The sequence below is a fragment of the Photinus pyralis genome, unplaced genomic scaffold (genome assembly GCF_008802855.1).
Source record: "Photinus pyralis isolate 1611_PpyrPB1 unplaced genomic scaffold, Ppyr1.3 Ppyr1.4_LG9, whole genome shotgun sequence".
NCBI classification, from domain to species: Eukaryota; Metazoa; Arthropoda; class Insecta; order Coleoptera; family Lampyridae; genus Photinus; species Photinus pyralis.
The window spans coordinates 12894639-12912034 of record NW_022170878.1 but is presented as its reverse complement, the minus strand read 5'-3'; the positions used below and the strand labels follow the sequence as shown (position 1 = coordinate 12912034).

Sequence of the window (17396 nt, the reverse complement as noted above, 5' to 3'; positions counted from 1 at the left end):
ATACCGTAACAATTAGAGATCTCTTCACCAGGATAAACTTCTTCGGCGGCCTTTGCAACGAGAACTTGGTCAAAATAGCTAAAAATTAATTTTTTCATTTTTGTTAGAGCACCCTGTAAAATCAATTCAAGAATTGTATCAAATTTACTTCTGGGTAGTTTTAAACACCTTAACAAAAACTTACGCACTTCATTGCACACCCTGTATAACCATTGATACCTACTCAATTGTTATGTTGGATTTGCAGGAGTGATTCATCATACTAACACTTGGGTAAATTCCACAAGCCAAGCTAGAATCTTCTGATGCAAAGAACTTATCCGTGTTAAGTTTGGTGCATATTAGACTTGAGTTACATTGCAATTGCGCCATGTGTTTGACAAGACGACCGCCCAAACTGCACACAAACTCAGTCTGTTTACTCATACCCTTTAAATAACCGGTATAATCCTCTAAGTATAGCACAATCACACACGCAGTCTGAAATCATTACGAACATTCTCCCAAATACTCATTATTGCAATTACCTACAACTATCAATGGTAGAATATTGTCCATCTTTGATAAATTGGATATTAATTTATCAAAATAAGGATAGTTATCAAAGGGGTCTCCAAACTTTGCAGTGTCCTCATAGGAGCTACTTAATGCGCGTAGTCCATGTGGCAACCCTTTAAAAAGAGCTCTGACAGCTGGAAACCCAATACCAAGGTGATACCATAAATCGGCACGCATACCGCAGCACTCCCATTGATGGAATTCTTGCCAGGAGCTTTCACGACATTCCTCATTGCAAAATACACATACAACGCATGTTTGACATCTACAACCGATAGTGAACAACTAAATAATATTAAAATCGCTTACGGTATCGAGCTGTAGATCAACTTTAAACAATTATAACACCTTGTTAACGATAACTCTTTGTCATCATTAAAAACTGGCGCGAAAACGAATGGTTTTTCAACAAACAAAATATCGCCAGGCTTCAACCTTTTGTTAGCAACAACATGGCGGCCGCGAATCTCATCATACCTGGAATCATTCGATAAGTTCACGTGCGTAACAAAATCCTCTTTACCTAAGCGATACAGCAGAAGATGCGGATAAAAAATTACAATTAATCTCAGCATCTTTTAGTGAAGGCACTTTGGCGGCAGGTTTCGGTTCCGTGCTCCCCTTGCTAAGGGAAGCTTTCAAGATTTCCTCTTTCACTTTGTCTAAAACAGAAGACGCAATTTTTCGCACGTGACAATTTAAAATTTGTACCTTCACGAGTGGAAGTAAAGTCTACGGCCTCGTCTACGGCATTTTTCACATCCAAATGTAAAATAGCTAAACATTTAATGCGGCGGATTAACAGTTTTAGTTTGATATGATCCGGTAGATCGTGTTTAAAGGCGAAAGCAATATCGCTTAAGCAATCCTGAAAGATCTACGTAACTTATGCTATCGTCACAAAAACACTTACCTCATAATGTCCGGTCATATAAAATAATGCAGATCGATTAGCGGTTATAAAACCGAGATCGTTGCGTGCGAAGCAAAGGGCTTTCGTGTAACACCTGAAAGCCTTTCGGAAGTTCTTCTCTGCATAGTACTTGTTGCCTTCGAGTCTTAGTGCAATGCTCTTCGTGTCATCTTTTAATTGTGAACTTTGCAAAAGAGTGCGGAGCCATAATTTCGCGTGTCTGGAAGCTACGAGTTAAAATTAGACAGCAAAAGCGACGTACGTACTGGTCAATTGCGTAAAATTGTGAGAATATCTCCGCAACATTGTCTTCGGCACCTTTTATTGTTATTCCTGTGTATTTTTCAAATAAACCGTCCATTTTGAGGTTAAATTAAATTGGAAAGTATGAGAAATGCACTGGAGGCGATAGTCATACTATCCATTTTTTTACCTACTTGCCAGTAATCTTTTTATTCGCGATTCAGACACTAGAGGGCAGATGCGGCGGTGTAATTTACAAATGGGGTGTAAACACAATTCACAAATTAAATACGTTGACAAGTAGCGCAGTTATTGTTATTATTATACACTGATACCAGTGATAGAATCCTTGCTCTTGATTAATGACATTTTTGCAAGTGTATCTATACACACACTACAATGATTATTCCTTATTCATTGTATACCACCAATAGTAATTACAACGTGCTTCCAACAGAGGTCTCACTATTAATCTGAATCACGAATGGCATTCGAATATATATGGATAACATAAAGGCAATTGATTTGGCAAAGCTTATGCCAAAAGGTATATAAAATCGCCACCTACAGAAAGTTATAAATCAGTAACAAAATAAAGCAGATCCTCCTAGTGGAAATGCAACTTGACCAGGGCAGTTGCAGCCCTCGGTTGACCATGGGCTGCCTCACAGCAATAATAATAGCCTACAGTCAGAATAGTCATACCAGAAAGTATAAGAACAGAGAACTAAACAGTACTACACTCCTTTATGACGCCGGTTTTACACTTTAAAAAAACTTTATTTACAGTCTTCATGGTAGGGTTCAAGGGTCCGTAAATCTCTCCATGTTGGCGGAAGATTACTGTGAAGATAATTGCCACAGCGTTTACAGGGACTGCTGAATAAAGTATTGTAACTGTGAAACCAATGCTGAAAACACAAAATGATTGATTATGTCCGAAAAAGAAACTACCACAGTACCATAAAAGAACGAACCGCTAACTCGGGCATTGTTGGCGAGTGAAAATGACACATGGCCGCGTGACAGTTTTCCGTCACCTTACGCAGAACCCTGTAGCGAGATTCTGTCCAAAGATCGTTCGATTCCGAGTGCGCTTTAACGACGACCCATTCGATCATCAAACCTTTAAAGGCGATAATTGACTTCAATACACGACCGAGAGACGCCTGCAATGCGATAGTCGCCAATGGTTCAACTAAAAACGCCGACTTACCTGAATTATCGGATTGGGTGCAAACGGTCGCGAGGCTGTAATTGTTACATCGGGAAACAGTCGATCGATACTCGTAATCAAACTTTCAATTACCCTAAAATACATGCGAGGTTAAGTGATTCCGTTTAATAACGGCGTACTCAGGCGGAACGTTGTGATTGCTAGTCTGAGTCTTCCTGCGTTTGGTCGTGCTTAACGTCTTATAAGTCTTACTCACTGAATTTGTAGCCAGTATGTTTCCCGCCAAACTGCTATAATCGCGCACCTACCGAAATTCTCAATTAATTAATACGTAAATTGAACACTTTACCTTATCAGTCCATCTGTAGCTGTTCACCAGTTGACTATACAAGGCTTGACGTTCTTGCGTGGTCTCCTGGCTTAAATACGAAGTATTACCTAAATTAAACGGACCGGTTGGCGTCGTTAGATTGGAGACGGTCGTTTCAATATCTCTGAGATTATTGTTGACGGTAGTCAGCAATTCTTGAAGTTCGATCATAAACTTATTTTCCTTGCCTTCCTCTCCGTGATTCGCCCCCAGGCCGTTACTTACAGTTTCGAATACTTGGCCGACGTTCGACCGCAATACTTTCAAGTAATTTAAAGCGCTGTGCAACTGCTCCAAATCCCTCTCCATTTTAATTTGAGAGATAAGCCACAACCTCCAGCCAAGGGGCCCAGGGCAGTTACAATTTTACAAAAACAATTTTATGACTACTGCCTTGCGTGGCAAACATTATTCATAGTGGCATTTCTCATACTTTTGGAATTAACCTCAAAAACGTACCAAAAACAGAGTTCCTGTAGAATGTCTGTAACTCTAGACATTATTCTTCGTAAACCGGATAAGGTCTACCACGAAGGAGTAAGGGCAAATTAAAAATCAAATTCGACTTCCTTATATCGATTCACGACATGCATTTTGCAGGAAAGTGTTATCGGTACAATCGCAATTTTCACGCCTTCCGATTTAAGGCACGATGGCATTAATTTATCTATGGATGGGTCTGTTAATTTACAATTGAGTTCCAAAAACGTAGGTATCATAGAAGCCTTCTATAATGCCGTTAAGGTAAGGCATATTTCAAAATCTGCACTTGTTGACCGCCGTTCTACAGCCCATTCCTCTAATAAGTGCCTTCTGTGAAGTGAGCAGTGCCGGTCGCATACCGGCCGGCCACACAAATATTCCGTTCGAATTACCCCTGCAACCAAGACCGAACAGAAGTTTACACGAAACGTACCACGGGGTCTTTATAAACATTAGCTACTCTCTAAAATGCGATGTGAAGAGGTCGTTCCTATCGAAAGGTTTGCAAAAAACCCAGCAGTTTTTCGTGCAGTACGCGCCGAAGCCGACTCAACCTCTGCATCCGGTTAGTTTCACCATGAGTCCGACGTCGGTTACGTCAAAGAGCGGAGGAGTGCCAGACTTTTACATAAGAGGCCACTTAGATTCCACCTCGTGCAGTGTGCTAAGGCCGTTTACCGGACACATTATCTTAGAACGTTGCGAGATGGCCGTTCGATCCATAGAGCTGCAATTGGTGCGGGTCGAGACGTGCGGATGCGCCGAGGGCTATGCGAAGGACGGCAAGTACTTCAATGACTCCTTACATTTGCAATTCACGCTTTCTTCCAGGCACCGAAATTCAAAACATCCAGATAGGGGACGGCGATGTCCCACATAAGATCGCGATACCAATTTACATGATATTTCCCCGTTTGTTTACGTGTCCCACACTTACCACCCCTAATTTCAAAATCGGTAGGTCTCCGAGACGCCTGCGTGTCTTTACATATTGTCTTTCAGAGTTCGAAGTCAATCTGGTGATTATCTTTGAGAATGATTACTTAGTAACGGAAAACTTTCCAATAACATTAACGAGAGAATTATAAAATAGTGTTACAATTTGTACAATAAATTTATTGAGTATCGGCTACAGCTAAAGTTAGATTGACAAGTAAGGGATCAATGTATTTTTCCAAGCCTAAAATGTGGCCGGTGTTACTCGTATCGCTGGCGATAAAACTTATAATTAAAGGAAGTTTATTTATTTGAATAATCTGATACTGGGAGTACGTGCATATTAAGGTTTTCGCTTTACCCAGCCCCAGTTTGCTTCCTTGATCGATCGCCAGTCCGAACGTCGAAAGGAAAGACGGTCTCGTGGCCAGATCGGGAGCCTTATCGGTCAGTACTTTCAACACCGGAACTCCATCGCGGTCGGTAATTAGCACACAGTACAGTCCGGATACCTTCGAGAGGAGATCGAGAAGAACTTTTCTTAATTCCTCCATTCTCTCTTCGTCCCTAGGGATCCTGGAAGAGGGTTTTGTTGATAATTTGTATGAGCTAAGGCCAATTTTATGGGTGCCCGGTGAAGGGTGGTTATTATTTTATCTCTAAATAATTTTTGTCATCTTTAGGGTGTTTGTTGGCAACACTGTAACGGTATATCTCTCCTTGTTTATATTTGGGAAGAAGTGCACACTGAAAAGAGATGTCCAGTGATTGATGTGAGTGAAAGCGAAGAGACATACAGTGTTACCATCACATACTGAGTTGATTATCATACAGTATGGTGCAAAAGAAGTTCTTCCTACAGTTTTTCTAGGACAAAGTCCATTGGATGGAAAGGAACCGCCATCCTTGTGGAGTTGGAAGTGCACGGAGAGGTAGAGGATGAGTTCCCTAACCTCGAAGGAGCGAAGGCAGTAAGAGAGATCAGTTGTCTTGCGTGGAAAGTGAGACTTTGCAACTTCATGTAAACTATTTGGGGATGTTGAATTGTAATCGACAGTGTTGTAATGATCAATTAATTATCTAGTATTGGTAGCCCTGCGTTACCAAAATCTTTTATCTCGCATAAAACTGAGCATTGAAGTGAGACGAGGACTGTGTTTTGACGTGCACAGCTTGCAATGCGCACGCATCTTTCGTTATGAAAGGAAGTGTCGACGCCATTGTTTGAAGGCCCATAATGTTCGTCTTTTTAGTGTAAAAACAAGAAAAATTCGTGTATATAATGACACAGTTTTTACCCCCGAACCTGCTCGCGCTATTCGCGCCGCGCGATCCAATCCCCTACCTTCCGCCCTCGAGTAAACTACCGCACGAGAAGAAGTCGCGTGGATACACGGGGGTTGGCAAATATCTCCAAAATTTCGAGGTAAACGCAGCGTAAAAGTAAGTCCTTCGCCTATATTCCACATTTTTAGGATCCGAAAGAGACTCCGCCACCCACCCGCGTCGAGACGCGCGAGGAGCGCATCGAACGCAGACGACGCGAACGATCCGAACAGGTCGCATATAAGTTGGAGCAGCAGATCGCCGTGTGGGATCCCAACTCGCAGTCGAATACGACAGTCGATCCGTTTAAGACACTATTCGTAGCTAGAATTGTAAGACCGGCCCGTCGAGTCCGATTTTAACGATTTTTTTTTTCAGAATTATGACACATCGGAATCGAAACTTCGGAGAGAGTTCGAGATTTACGGTCCGATCAAAAAGGTAAGCGAACTAGCAATCCTTTCCTTTTTTTAAATTACATTTGAAGATAAAAGCATTGTACAGGGTGTCCGGCGATGAGCTGAGCATATGGGGAATATATCCCACAAAACTGTCGAGCAAAAGGAAAGTATTAGTTGGCTTTGATTTTACATAACCGTGCAAAATCAAATGTAGGTCTGCAATAAAACAAAACAAACATGGCGTCCTTGACTTTGGTTCTATGGCAACGTATTCCCCAGACTCGGCTCATTGTACACCCCTTATTAACAATTTGCGTAAGACTTTTAGTTATTTTTGACGCCTGGTTTGTTCTCGTTCAAACGCCTGAAGTTTGTGCGATGTAAAACCCAGGCAGAGTAAATGTCCGCTATTATTCTTCTTTGGTCGGTCCATCGGCTTAAGATTGCAATGCGGACGACAGCTACCTACCTGGTCTCGGTTTGCTATACGAGTGAATTGTTTTCAGATCGTTCTAATTCACAACACGTTAAACGGTAAGCCGAGGGGGTATGCGTTCATCGAGTACGAGCACGAACGAGATATGCACTGTGAGTAGTATTGATTTCGCAAGTACACCGTTTACACCAATCTGTTACTGAGTGTTAATTATTTTTTTGTGCAAACGAGAGCAACAGATTGGTTCGTTTTACGTTAGTTTATGTAGCCAGCAACGAAAATGTCAAAGTGTTATCACTTGCAATTGACGAAATTAATACGGTATTTTCTATTTCTTTACACAGTCCGAGCTGCAGGCAACTAGTGCCGTTTGCCCCCCATACTTCCACTTTTTGCTGGCTATATAGGTTTGTATGTGCGGTAAGAACCCTACATACAAATATTGTTGTTTGTTGGGGTTGTGTTTTTCATTTCTTAAATTGCCACTAAATTCATTTTTCATTTAACGTGCAAAAGTAGTGCTTTCAAAATTTTGCATAAACAAATACTAGTTTTTATTATTGAGAGAGAGGTATGCGCGAACGTAAGTAATTGCGCACCAGGTAAACTGTATCTAGTGGACCCTCGGCTGTCGGAAAATAATAATGCTTTTCTGCTTTTTCGTAACGATGTTAATTTACGTAAGTAATCGGGTAGGTATATATTTCTTTTATATACCTAAGTTTTAGGTTTAAACTTTCAAATTGGTAAGTCCAGGTAATATGGACGCACCGATGCGATGGAACGACACTAAAAATTTTTCATTTATATTTCCGATATCGGTCGATTACCTTTTTTGTCTTTTTATATCGATTTTATTACAAATACGATTTTAGTTTCGATCTCTACCTAACGCTTTTGTCAGTTCAGGTAAGCGTCTTCATTTTTTGATACAAGCCGGCTTTATTTCAACGCGATGAAATATTCCTATTACGTTTTAACAAAATGGGGACCTGCGCGCAACGCCCACTATTTTTAATACACTTGCTCATACTTAACCATGTACATTACTGCCAGTCTTCGCATCAACTCGAATGAAAATGCGCTCTTTATTTTACCTTTGGAATCAAAGGTAAAATAAAGAGCGCATTTGTACAGGGTGCTCCAAATTGCATGGAAAGCTCAATTTTTGCAGTGAAAATCACTGGCACAAACAGAATTCAACTATCTCTGATTGTTAAGCCGCCAGGAGATGTTTCTCCAAATTAGTTGATTTTTTAAATACCCCATAACTTTCTTGCAAGATCTTAGAACACCTTTTTAAATAGGATCTATTGCGATACACAGTTTTTGGTTTTTTTTATGATCCATACATTTTTCCCTACGGACCACCTGATTACCTACGAATTAGAAAGTGTAATAATGACGAATAAACCCTTGCCGCTTAAATATACGCAATACTTCAAAATGTGCACAGTGCAATAAACAACAAATCGAATTTAAGCAGACACCTGAACTCACAATACTTTCAAATATTTAAAATGTGCACAGTGCGATTATGCAAGGAATGATAAATGAAATTAATAGACATCTAGACCTTACAATACAGTAGGCGTGTTTTCGTCTATGCCGGATTAGTGGATTCGTATGGGTATAATGCATTTTTTTTATATCCTGCATGTACTATGTGGAAAATAAATTCGATCATAGATTTCTACAGTACTAACGTATCTACATAAATATATTATTATTTAAATTATGCCTGTTTTTGATCTAACTTTACGAAATTCCCACAGGAACACACACGTTTTTACAGTTTACAGTCGAAATGGGACTTGATATTTAGAATGTAGGTTTCTTTGAAGGCGTTAATAGTTAGGTTAGCTCAAAAATCTTGTATCAGGAGAATATAATGTGCGAGCACATTAAGGTTAGGAAAAATTTTTAGTGAGGTTAGGTTAGGTTTGATTGAGAAGTCTAATCGAAAAAGTACGAATTGTTTTGGACTCTACGCACCAAAATTAATAAGAAAAAGTGTTTCCCCGAGAAATTTTGGTGCAGTCGATTTTTGGTAAAAAAAGGAAGGTAATAACTGCCTTTTTTTGAGCCCCGAAAAAAAATTGTCTCAGATCGATCCGGAAAAAAATGTTCTTATTTTCTAATAGAATGTGGCCTGTAGAATCCATAATTTCAAACAGTTCCAAGATTGGGCTACTAGTTCAAAAGTTACAGCCCTTTGAATTTTTTTTCGAAATTGGTTTCTAGCCTATAACTTTTGATTGAGAAGTCTAATCGAAAAAGTACGAATTGATTTGGATTCTACGCACCCAAATTAATAAGAAAAAGTGTTTTCCCGAGAAATTTTGGTGTAGTGGATTTTTGGTAAAAAGGAAGGTTATACACTGCCTTTTTTTGAGCCCCGAAAAAAAATTGTCTCAGATCGACCCGGAAAAAAAATTTTTTATAGAATGTGGCCTGTAGAATCCATAATTTCAAACAGTTCCAAGATTGGGCTACTAGTTCAAAAGTTACAGGCCTTTGAATTTTTTTTCGAAATTGGTTTCTAGTCTATAACTTTTGATTGAGAAGTCTGATCGAAAAAGTACGAATTGATTTGGATTCTACGCACCCAAATTAATAAGAAAAAGTGTTTTTCCGAGAAATTTTGGTGTAGTCGATTTTTGGTAAAAAAGGAAGGTTATACACTGCCTTTTTTTGAGCCCCGAAAAAAAAATTGTCTCAGATCGACTCGGAAAAAAAATTTTCTTATAGAATGTGGCCTGTAGAATCCATAATTTCAAACAGTTCCAAGATTGGGCTACTAGTTCAAAAGTTACAGCCCTTTGAATTTTTTTTCGAAATTGGTTTTTGGCCTATAACTTTTGATTGAGAAGTCTAATCGAAAAAGTACAAATTGTTTTGGATTCTACGCACCAAAATTAATAAGAAAAAGTGTTTTCCCGAGTTATTTTGGTGGAGTCGATTTTTGGTAAAAAAGGAAGGTAAATAACTGCCTTTTTTTGAGCCCCGACAAAAAAATTGTCTCAGATCGATCCGGAAAAAAAATTTTCTTATAGAATGTGGCCTGTAGAATCCATAATTTCAAACAGTTCCAAGATGGGGCTACTAGTTCAAAAGTTAGTTAATGAGTTTATGAGCAGTAACATCAGATTAATTTAATAATTTTTGAATATGTATTTTTATTTTGACGTCTGTAAATGCCTCTTTATAGCATATTAACAGAAATAAACTTATTATTATTATTATTATTATAACTAATAGATAATAATAATAATAGTGGCGCCCAGCCGCCATGTTGCATCGAAAATTCAAATTAGACATCATCAAATACCAGTGCAGTTGTGGTATAGTGTAGGCAACACACAATACACAATAACATGTAGCTGAAACTCGATGCCACAAGGCCGCTGAACAAAAAAAAATGCTCTAAGAAAGATTTTGTCAAAACCAATTATCATAAATAATAAGAAACTTATGGGGACTAAATTCGAGAAACGCCCCCTAGCGGCCAAACGATTAGAGAGCTGAATTCTGTTTGCTCCAGTGATTTTCTCATTACAATTGAGCTTTGGGGCTACATCCATTTTTGCCTGAAAGGGTGTTTCCATAAGAAAGTGTCCGATTTGGACCATCCTGTGCAGTGTAAAAGAATTGCGTTGACACGTACATGTATGGGAAATTTTTTAAGTTTGTATAGTCGTATAGTCGCCGCTTTGTCTGTTTGTGCATCCGTCCGTCCATTTGGCTTGATGTGTTACTATCAAAAATGCACTTTTTTTTGCTATTTTGTCCAAAAAGACTTGCACCAATGAAGGGTTTGGCAAATTTTGGGCAAAATTCTAATAGAAACAAGTGCGTGCTGGTGAAGGTGCATTTGTACATTAATGAACATGGTCGGTCGAGTGTGCATTATAAACAGTGGAGATGCGGGTAGGACCTATGTCGTGTTTTCATTTCCACCTTTTGTGTGAACTTTTTGAGGATGCTCTTTAATGTTTTTTGCAGCGGCGTATAAGCATGCGGATGGTAAGAAAATTGACGGTCGTAGGGTATTGGTGGACGTCGAACGAGCACGAACGGTTAAAGGATGGTTACCGCGGCGATTGGGTGAGTTGTGGCGGAAGGAAGTGCGGCGGACATTTAACGCTTTTGTTGTGTAGGCGGCGGTTTGGGTGGTACGAGAAGGGGAGGTCCCGACGTCAATATAAAACATTCGGGCCGAGAAGATAACGAAAGGGAACGAGAGAGGTATCGTTTGGAACGCGAAAGGGAGGAACGAGGTGGAGGAGGAGGAGGAGGAGGGCGCGAGCGTGAAAGGGATCGCGGCGCTCCGGAGCGAAGGAGATCGCGGTCTCGTGAAAGGAGGCGCCGTAGTAGGAGTCGTTCACGTGACAGAAAACGAAGACGTAGCCGGGAAAGAATTCGGACCGATGAGGTGGAGGAAGTGGAAGTGCGACCACCCAGAGAGAAGGACAGAGAAAGGTAAAGTTGGCGAGTTAGCGCTAATGATTGATAAATTCCGGTAGGGAACGTGACCGTGACCGAGACCGTAAACGACGCCGTTCGAAATCTAGAGAGAGAGATCGCGAACGGAAGAGAGAGAAGAAAGAGAAACGCGAGAGAGATCGCGGAGATCGATTGGAATATATTAAAACAGACGACGGGGGTGAAATACGAATTAAAGAAGAACCATTGGATGGTAAGGGTGTTATTACGGTACTTGTGAAGCAAAGCAGGCTATTATGTTTTTATATTTAAAAAGTGCATAATGCCTAATTGCGAGATTAATTTGAAATTCAAGGGCCTTTAGTTACAAAGTTTGAACTATTTGGTAGTATAAGTTTCCTACATTTTTACCAATTAGTTTACCTAAATTTTAAATGAACATTTTTGTAGACTATCCAGATTACTCAAAATATCACACGCAACCTTTTAATGTTGCACATGTTAAATACGAAGACGAGGAGGAGGAGAAGAAATTTGAACCGGATAACAGTCATAACGGTAGCAACCAATATGATGATGAATTCGAGGAGGGTGAAGCGTACTAGTTTAATGCAAATTTATTTTAGCCATTGTAGGTATATTTAAGTTGAGTAAACAATAAGTAGGTATGTCATTTTTTCGTGATCGTTCACGAATTATCTTAAATGCTTGTAAAAATGTGTAAGTGATAATTTAATCAATAGAACTTTAACGGTCTGTTTAATTACATTTAACAACTGCAATCATCAAAATAATCTTCGAGATGCTTTGTGCCACATCCACACATCCATTGTTATGATCGAAATCGAAAATAAGCTTACCTTTTTCTATTTTACATGGATAATAAGTTATGATGTCCAAAAGAATTTTTTCATTCTCATCCTGTATCTCGGAAACGAGCATAGCTAGATTGATTCTTTTGTGGAATAAAAAGTGGCACAGAGTTGCGAAAACCGCAGTTTTCAACTATAAAAATAAAAACGCCCCGAAATAATTTGTTAGTCATTTCGAGTCGCCCGGTACAAAAACGCTTTCACTGTAATATGCGGTGTAAGAGCCACAGTTAGCTTCCAAGATTTAATGATTTTAAGGTTATGTTATTTCAAAAATGAATTCAATTTTAAACGATTTATCTTCTTCAATTAATTCTAATAATAAAGAGCTTATTAAAGAAAGCTTGCGCGTATTAATTAAGCAAGGCAAAGATATACAGTTGTCAAATTTAAATGCGATTTCGCCACTATTCCAGCACACCTCCAAGGAAATTGCTCTATTAGTAACCGAAGGAGTTGCAGAGCTCGCAAAGACCGAAGAAAATCGCAATGTTCTTACGACAGAGTCGGTAATTAAATTTTTAACGTGCGGACTTACCGGGACTGACGACTTGGTCGTTCAAACGTGTCGAGCTCTCTGCAACATTTGTTACGATAACGAGGCGGCACGCGTGTTAATAGGCTCGGAAGGGTTGGTGACGCTCATATCAATTGTGAAACGTAACTCGTTCTCGAAGAATTTCAAATTGCTTAACGTAGCCTACGCATTTACGTTGAACTTGTTGATGGGAAATGACGAATTACAAAAGCTCGCGATTAAATATGACATATTATCCACAATGGAAAGTACCTTAAAACTGTCCGCAAATGATCTGGCCAACAGCGAAGATTGTTGCTCCCATTTGCTGCTAACTTTAAATCTACTCACCGATCATTTGGTCGATACTCAGCTCTCCGACGAGTTCTGTTGTACGTTGATCGATGTTTTAAAGTTGTCTACGCATCCGGAAACGTGCGTGATATGCTTAGAAATTCTACACATGCAGTTGGAGAATAGTATGCGACGCTATAGCGATTGCTAGTTGTATTTGAAGTTTTTGCAGATGACACGAAATTATTGCTGGCGAAAAGTGGCGTGTGCGAGCTAGTGTTCGAGTTAGTCGAAAAGTATAAGCACCGAGTCGACGACGAAGATAGCAGAGCTGCCCTCAAAATGGCGTGCGATATTATCGTCTTAATCCTCACGGGAGGTACGTTTCGTAAGCCGCCTTCTTGTATAACTTTGAATTGTAGACGAACCCATGGATTTGCTGTTCAGTAACGGCGACGGTGTGCTGTATAAGAATATGCTAACGTGGCTGAATTCGGACGATTTCGATTTACTTAGTACGGGTATTTTGGCGATCGGGAACTTCGCTCGTAACGATGCCCATTGCATTCAAATGGTGCAGAATGGTATCGCCAAAAGCTTGCTCGGTAGGTTGAATTCGGACGTCTAATTTATCAAAGTATTCTGGTGGTAATTTCTCTTAATTCATATGTTTTTTGTACAGGGTGGTCAAATAAGAATGCGAGGTACTGTATCTGGGAACCTGTCCATCGTAGAGGCTTGCGGTAAAACAATTTATTACTAAAACGGCCACGAGAAAATCCTGGAAAATATTTAAGTTTCTGAAATGGCCGCTAGGGGGCGTAACTGCAATCTGGAATCCTAAAAAGTGATTTTTCTCTGAATTCCGCTATATTAACCTAACAAAAAATACCCGGTCTTTGAAGACGACGATAATCTGAACCTTTTTTGTTTGACAATTTTTCCTGTATCTCTAAAAATGAAGTGGTGGGGGGTATTCAATGGTTTCCGTAAAGAACACCCTGTATCTTCGAAACGACTGAGCCAATTTTAACAAGCTCGGGTTAATTGAAAAGAGTTATTCTTCGGCTACAAATATTATAATATTTGAAGTTTTGTTAGTTTCACATATCGCCGCTTGAGGGCTTTTTTCGACATTCCGACAGAAAAGGTTAATTTTCTCAAAAAAATTAAATGCACTGGTTCGATTTTTTTTTCATGAAAAAGTAGCTAAATGATGCCTAAACAAGCTCGCGAAAACCGCATCTCGATATCTTGTTCCTAACCTAAAATTTAGGCCAAAGAAAATTTTATACCCTCAAAATTTTATTTTTTTAAGATAATTTTTCCGGAATTATTTTTATTATATAATTTGTGGCCCTAAGGTGGATCGATTTAAAAAAGGAAGCTTTTAATACCTCCGTAAATGCTCAAAATGCTGGCCATCACGATATAAATATATGTATATATATATATATCTCTCAAGATATCGAGATGCTGTTTTCGCGAGTTTGTTTAGGGTACTTTTTCATGAAAAAAAAATCGAACCAATGCATTTAATTTTTTTGAGAAAATTAACCATTTCTGTCAGAATGTCGAAAAAAGCCCTCAAGCGGTGATATGTGAAACTAACAAAACTTCAAATAGTATAATATTTGTAGCTGAAGAATAGCTCTTTTGAACTAACCCGAGTTTGTTTAAATCGGCTCAGCCGTTTCGAAGATACAGGGTGTTCTTTACGAAAACCTTTGAATACCCCCCACCACTTCATTTGTAGAGATACGGGAAAAAATGTCCAAAAATTGTTCAGATTGTTGTCGACTTCAAAGACCGGGTATTTTTTTGTTAGGTTAATATAGCGGAATTCACAGAAAAATCACTTTTTTAGATTCCAGATTGCAGTTACGCCCCCTAGTGGCCATTTCAGAAACTTAAAAGTATTTTCCAAGTTTTTCTCGTTGCCGTTTTAGTAATAAATTTTTTTACCGCAAGCCTCTACGATGGATAGATTCTCAGATACAGTATCTCGCATTCTTAGTTGGCCACCCTGTACATATCATGATAAGTTCTATGTTTAAATTTGCCACAACATGGCCGGTGGGCGGAGTTTAAGCTCAGTTGTTGTTGTCACTGTTATGTATAGAGTGAAAGTGACATCAAGTTGAATTTTCCTCTTTGCGCGTACGTCATTGGTGTATGATGACGTCATGACTGAGTATGTTTACATAGCATCATGCAACCAATGAAAGAGAATACGTATGTAGGTAGCCATACAGACAGAGCTGCAGTGTGGGTAGGGTATCAATTCAACTGACCGCCTCCCAATATCTGCGGCCCAATGTCCGGTCACCCTTTCTCTTTTAAAACTTGTAAAAGGGATTGAAACGTAAGATGTTCTAAAATACAACCGTAAACTGCGTGTTGGATCGTGTCGTAAGTGGAGTTCTGAATCGCTGCTTGTGTGAAACCATCAACATCGCTAACTGGTTTCCTACATTGCCTTGTTTTTTAGGAGGTTTTCCCGATTCAAAAGCTTGTGAAATAGAAGTCATTGTTCGCAGGCTAATATTTAATGCATCCGTAACTGTGTGAAATAAAACTTGTTACGTATACGTATACCTCTCTTACTGCCGCGACTGATAAAAGTGGACCACTATTATCTCTTTCTCATTCAAAATAACGAATAATATTAGAAATAAGTTGCTTACTTTTTCTTTGTAAACCCGATGGCATTTTTGGATTATACAACTTTTTGCACAGAATATCGCAGTGGGACTTACGGCTTCTATTATTATTGTTCGTTATGAATACATTGATCAGTCTACCATAAACACGTAATTCCAACGTTTATTGCGGTTTAAAATGGTTTTTTTTTAAATTTTGATTCGGCATTACAATATTTCCGAAAAATAGAATTGATGATGTGCGCGCAAACTAAGGAAAATCCTAAAACAATTGAAAGGTTTTCCAAAAACATCCAAGGCATTCTAGATCCCGAACTGTTGATCCTGTCCCCCCAATTCTAGCCAGAGAGTTCCCTACCATCTCTAATTCGGCCAGTCTTATCGTGGCGACATTTTCCAGATTTATTATCGAAGCACAACACGATCGACAGCGATGTTAAAGTTCAGCACGCGATATTGGGCGCCCTAAGAAATTTGGTGATTCTGCCCCAGAATAAGGCGCAAATTCTTAGAGATGGGCTGGTGTCAATTCTGTATCCGATGTTGGACATAAAACATTTGCACGTCACCTTCAAGTTGATAGGCACATTGCGGATCGTTATCGACGGGCAAGGTAAGCGTTACCGATTTCCATTCGAGATACTGTATCGCTCGTTTTAGCTACGGCCGCGCTCGACTTGGTGACGCGACGGGATCTGCTGACGAAAATAGTCGAGTGGTCCAACAACACCGACCATTTGGGCGTACGCGGGGAAGCGTCCCGATTTCTCGCCTGGCTCATCAAACATTGTCACTCGAGCAAGCCGTACGTCCTCATTTTGGAAACGAAAGATTGCGTCAAGTGCTTGGTCGATATGATCTCTTCGAATCATGCGGTGATGCAAAACGAAGCGTTTTACTCCATTACGTTGTTATGTTCGAAGTGCTACGAGAACCCCGCTCGCGTCGACGAATTAAGCGCGGTATTAATCGAAGCAAACATCGGAAAGAATTTAAGCTTCCTCGTCAACAAATATAAAGATAAGTTCGAAGGTGAAGCCGTTTCCAATCTCTTAACGCTAGTGGAAAATTTGAGCAAGTCCCCGTCTGTCGTTGACCACTTGAGGGAGTCAAATGTGCACGAACGCCTCCGACAATTACTAGATAATTCCAAAATTAACGAGAGACACGATCGAATTATACAATTAGCGAATGCGATCGATAGCGGTTAAATCTCGTCGAAGTGGCAATTTAAAGGGGCCATCTTTTTATAAACGTAGCGCCGATAATCCAGTTTTCATTTTATCTCTTGTATTCAGCACGTTTTGATGCTTAACAATATTAACTGACCTTATACAGGGTGTCTCGTGTCGATAACGAACTGAGAGATGAATTAATTTGTGTATGGTGAGTATTTGTCAATTATCTTAAATTCTAAACGTTGCAGCACTGATCTATTGCACTTTTTAATGACCCCCCCCCCCTTAATTCTATCCTCATAATTTTAGTGACACACCCTGTATACATTTGAACATTAGACGTTATCGATTCGATTTAATATCCACTACTTCAATTTAAATCTACGAATTTTTAATAATATTGAACTTTCTCTCACATTTTATTGTTCACGAATAGAACATTTTAAAGAGTATCCAATTTGAACTTAGATGGCGTCACCTGTTTTTCATAAAGATAAGTATTGCACCAATGTTTAAAATTGTTATGAAATGTTTCATATTCTTCTACAATAAAGATCGTGCTTTAATTATTTCAGTAATTAAT

At 39.4% G+C, this 17396-nt stretch overlaps 6 protein-coding genes across 7 annotated transcripts; 3 read left to right on the top strand and 3 right to left on the bottom strand.

Moving 5' to 3' along the window:
* Nucleotides 1–84: 84 nt before the first annotated feature.
* Nucleotides 85–2081, bottom strand: LOC116180568 (SET and MYND domain-containing protein 4-like). 2 transcript variants are annotated; one of them, XM_031500637.1, is made up of 7 exons: nucleotides 1738–2081; nucleotides 1472–1691; nucleotides 1270–1426; nucleotides 1082–1220; nucleotides 868–1035; nucleotides 532–823; nucleotides 85–480 (listed from the first exon to the last, which is right to left on the bottom strand). In XM_031500637.1, exons 1-7 carry the CDS (start codon nucleotides 1830–1832, stop codon nucleotides 220–222), a joined length of 1332 nt encoding a protein of 443 aa, XP_031356497.1. In that variant the 5' UTR covers nucleotides 1833–2081; the 3' UTR covers nucleotides 85–219. The 2 variants fall into 2 exon arrangements, with proteins under 2 accessions (XP_031356497.1, XP_031356498.1); XM_031500638.1 differs by having other exon boundaries at nucleotides 287–480; nucleotides 528–823.
* Nucleotides 2082–2442: 361 nt separating this feature from the next.
* LOC116180570 (mediator of RNA polymerase II transcription subunit 27) lies at nucleotides 2443–3604 on the bottom strand. The gene is made up of 5 exons (XM_031500640.1): nucleotides 3241–3604; nucleotides 3071–3195; nucleotides 2931–3024; nucleotides 2677–2883; nucleotides 2443–2625 (listed from the first exon to the last, which is right to left on the bottom strand). The coding sequence occupies exons 1-5, from the start codon at nucleotides 3568–3570 to the stop codon at nucleotides 2494–2496; spliced, it is 888 nt and encodes a 295-aa protein (XP_031356500.1). The 5' UTR covers nucleotides 3571–3604; the 3' UTR covers nucleotides 2443–2493.
* Nucleotides 3605–3650: 46 nt separating this feature from the next.
* On the top strand, nucleotides 3651–4874 carry LOC116180571 (vacuolar protein sorting-associated protein 26C). Its single transcript, XM_031500642.1, has 5 exons — nucleotides 3651–3798; nucleotides 3862–4005; nucleotides 4052–4526; nucleotides 4576–4701; nucleotides 4747–4874. The coding sequence occupies exons 1-5, from the start codon at nucleotides 3742–3744 to the stop codon at nucleotides 4830–4832; spliced, it is 888 nt and encodes a 295-aa protein (XP_031356502.1). The 5' UTR covers nucleotides 3651–3741; the 3' UTR covers nucleotides 4833–4874.
* On the bottom strand, nucleotides 4840–5410 carry LOC116180572 (ragulator complex protein LAMTOR3-A). Its single transcript, XM_031500643.1, has one exon. It carries the CDS (start codon nucleotides 5232–5234, stop codon nucleotides 4860–4862), a length of 375 nt encoding a protein of 124 aa, XP_031356503.1. The 5' UTR covers nucleotides 5235–5410; the 3' UTR covers nucleotides 4840–4859.
* Nucleotides 5411–5557: 147 nt separating this feature from the next.
* LOC116180569 (U1 small nuclear ribonucleoprotein 70 kDa) lies at nucleotides 5558–12045 on the top strand. Its single transcript, XM_031500639.1, has 8 exons — nucleotides 5558–6106; nucleotides 6156–6338; nucleotides 6385–6447; nucleotides 6914–6995; nucleotides 10849–10950; nucleotides 11004–11325; nucleotides 11370–11542; nucleotides 11740–12045. Exons 1-8 carry the CDS (start codon nucleotides 5963–5965, stop codon nucleotides 11892–11894), a joined length of 1224 nt encoding a protein of 407 aa, XP_031356499.1. The 5' UTR covers nucleotides 5558–5962; the 3' UTR covers nucleotides 11895–12045.
* Nucleotides 12046–12369: 324 nt separating this feature from the next.
* Nucleotides 12370–17382, top strand: LOC116180567 (rap1 GTPase-GDP dissociation stimulator 1). The gene is made up of 5 exons (XM_031500636.1): nucleotides 12370–13157; nucleotides 13205–13351; nucleotides 13395–13577; nucleotides 16036–16248; nucleotides 16296–17382. Exons 1-5 carry the CDS (start codon nucleotides 12437–12439, stop codon nucleotides 16844–16846), a joined length of 1815 nt encoding a protein of 604 aa, XP_031356496.1. The 5' UTR covers nucleotides 12370–12436; the 3' UTR covers nucleotides 16847–17382.
* The last annotated feature ends 14 nt before the right edge of the window (nucleotides 17383–17396 follow it).

Excerpts from the sequence above, each read along its gene's own strand:
- LOC116180568 (XM_031500637.1), bottom strand. The coding sequence starts at position 1,832 with ATGGACGGTTTATTTGAAAAATACACAGGAATAACAATAAAAGGTGCC. Across the intron at positions 1,692-1,737 it reads CAATTTTACGCAATTGACCA|ACACGCGAAATTATGGCTCC; the intron begins GTACGTACGTCG and ends CGTAGCTTCCAG. Across the intron at positions 1,221-1,269 it reads CTTTACTTCCACTCGTGAAG|ACAAAGTGAAAGAGGAAATC; the intron begins GTACAAATTTTA and ends CTTCTGTTTTAG.
- LOC116180570 (XM_031500640.1), bottom strand. The coding sequence starts at position 3,570 with ATGGAGAGGGATTTGGAGCAGTTGCACAGCGCTTTAAATTACTTGAAA. Across the intron at positions 3,196-3,240 it reads GCTACAGATGGACTGATAAG|GTGCGCGATTATAGCAGTTT; the intron begins GTAAAGTGTTCA and ends GAATTTCGGTAG. Across the intron at positions 2,626-2,676 it reads TAGCGGTTCGTTCTTTTATG|CATTGGTTTCACAGTTACAA; the intron begins GTACTGTGGTAG and ends TTGTGTTTTCAG.
- LOC116180571 (XM_031500642.1), top strand. The coding sequence starts at position 3,742 with ATGTCTGTAACTCTAGACATTATTCTTCGTAAACCGGATAAGGTCTAC. Across the intron at positions 4,006-4,051 it reads CCTTCTATAATGCCGTTAAG|CCCATTCCTCTAATAAGTGC; the intron begins GTAAGGCATATT and ends GCCGTTCTACAG. Across the intron at positions 4,527-4,575 it reads CGAGGGCTATGCGAAGGACG|GCACCGAAATTCAAAACATC; the intron begins GCAAGTACTTCA and ends GCTTTCTTCCAG.
- LOC116180572 (XM_031500643.1), bottom strand. The coding sequence starts at position 5,234 with ATGGAGGAATTAAGAAAAGTTCTTCTCGATCTCCTCTCGAAGGTATCC.
- LOC116180569 (XM_031500639.1), top strand. The coding sequence starts at position 5,963 with ATGACACAGTTTTTACCCCCGAACCTGCTCGCGCTATTCGCGCCGCGC. Across the intron at positions 10,951-11,003 it reads ATGGTTACCGCGGCGATTGG|GCGGCGGTTTGGGTGGTACG; the intron begins GTGAGTTGTGGC and ends TTTGTTGTGTAG. Across the intron at positions 11,543-11,739 it reads TAAAGAAGAACCATTGGATG|ACTATCCAGATTACTCAAAA; the intron begins GTAAGGGTGTTA and ends ACATTTTTGTAG.
- LOC116180567 (XM_031500636.1), top strand. The coding sequence starts at position 12,437 with ATGAATTCAATTTTAAACGATTTATCTTCTTCAATTAATTCTAATAAT. Across the intron at positions 13,158-13,204 it reads ACACATGCAGTTGGAGAATA|ATGACACGAAATTATTGCTG; the intron begins GTATGCGACGCT and ends AAGTTTTTGCAG. Across the intron at positions 13,352-13,394 it reads CGTCTTAATCCTCACGGGAG|ACGAACCCATGGATTTGCTG; the intron begins GTACGTTTCGTA and ends TTTGAATTGTAG.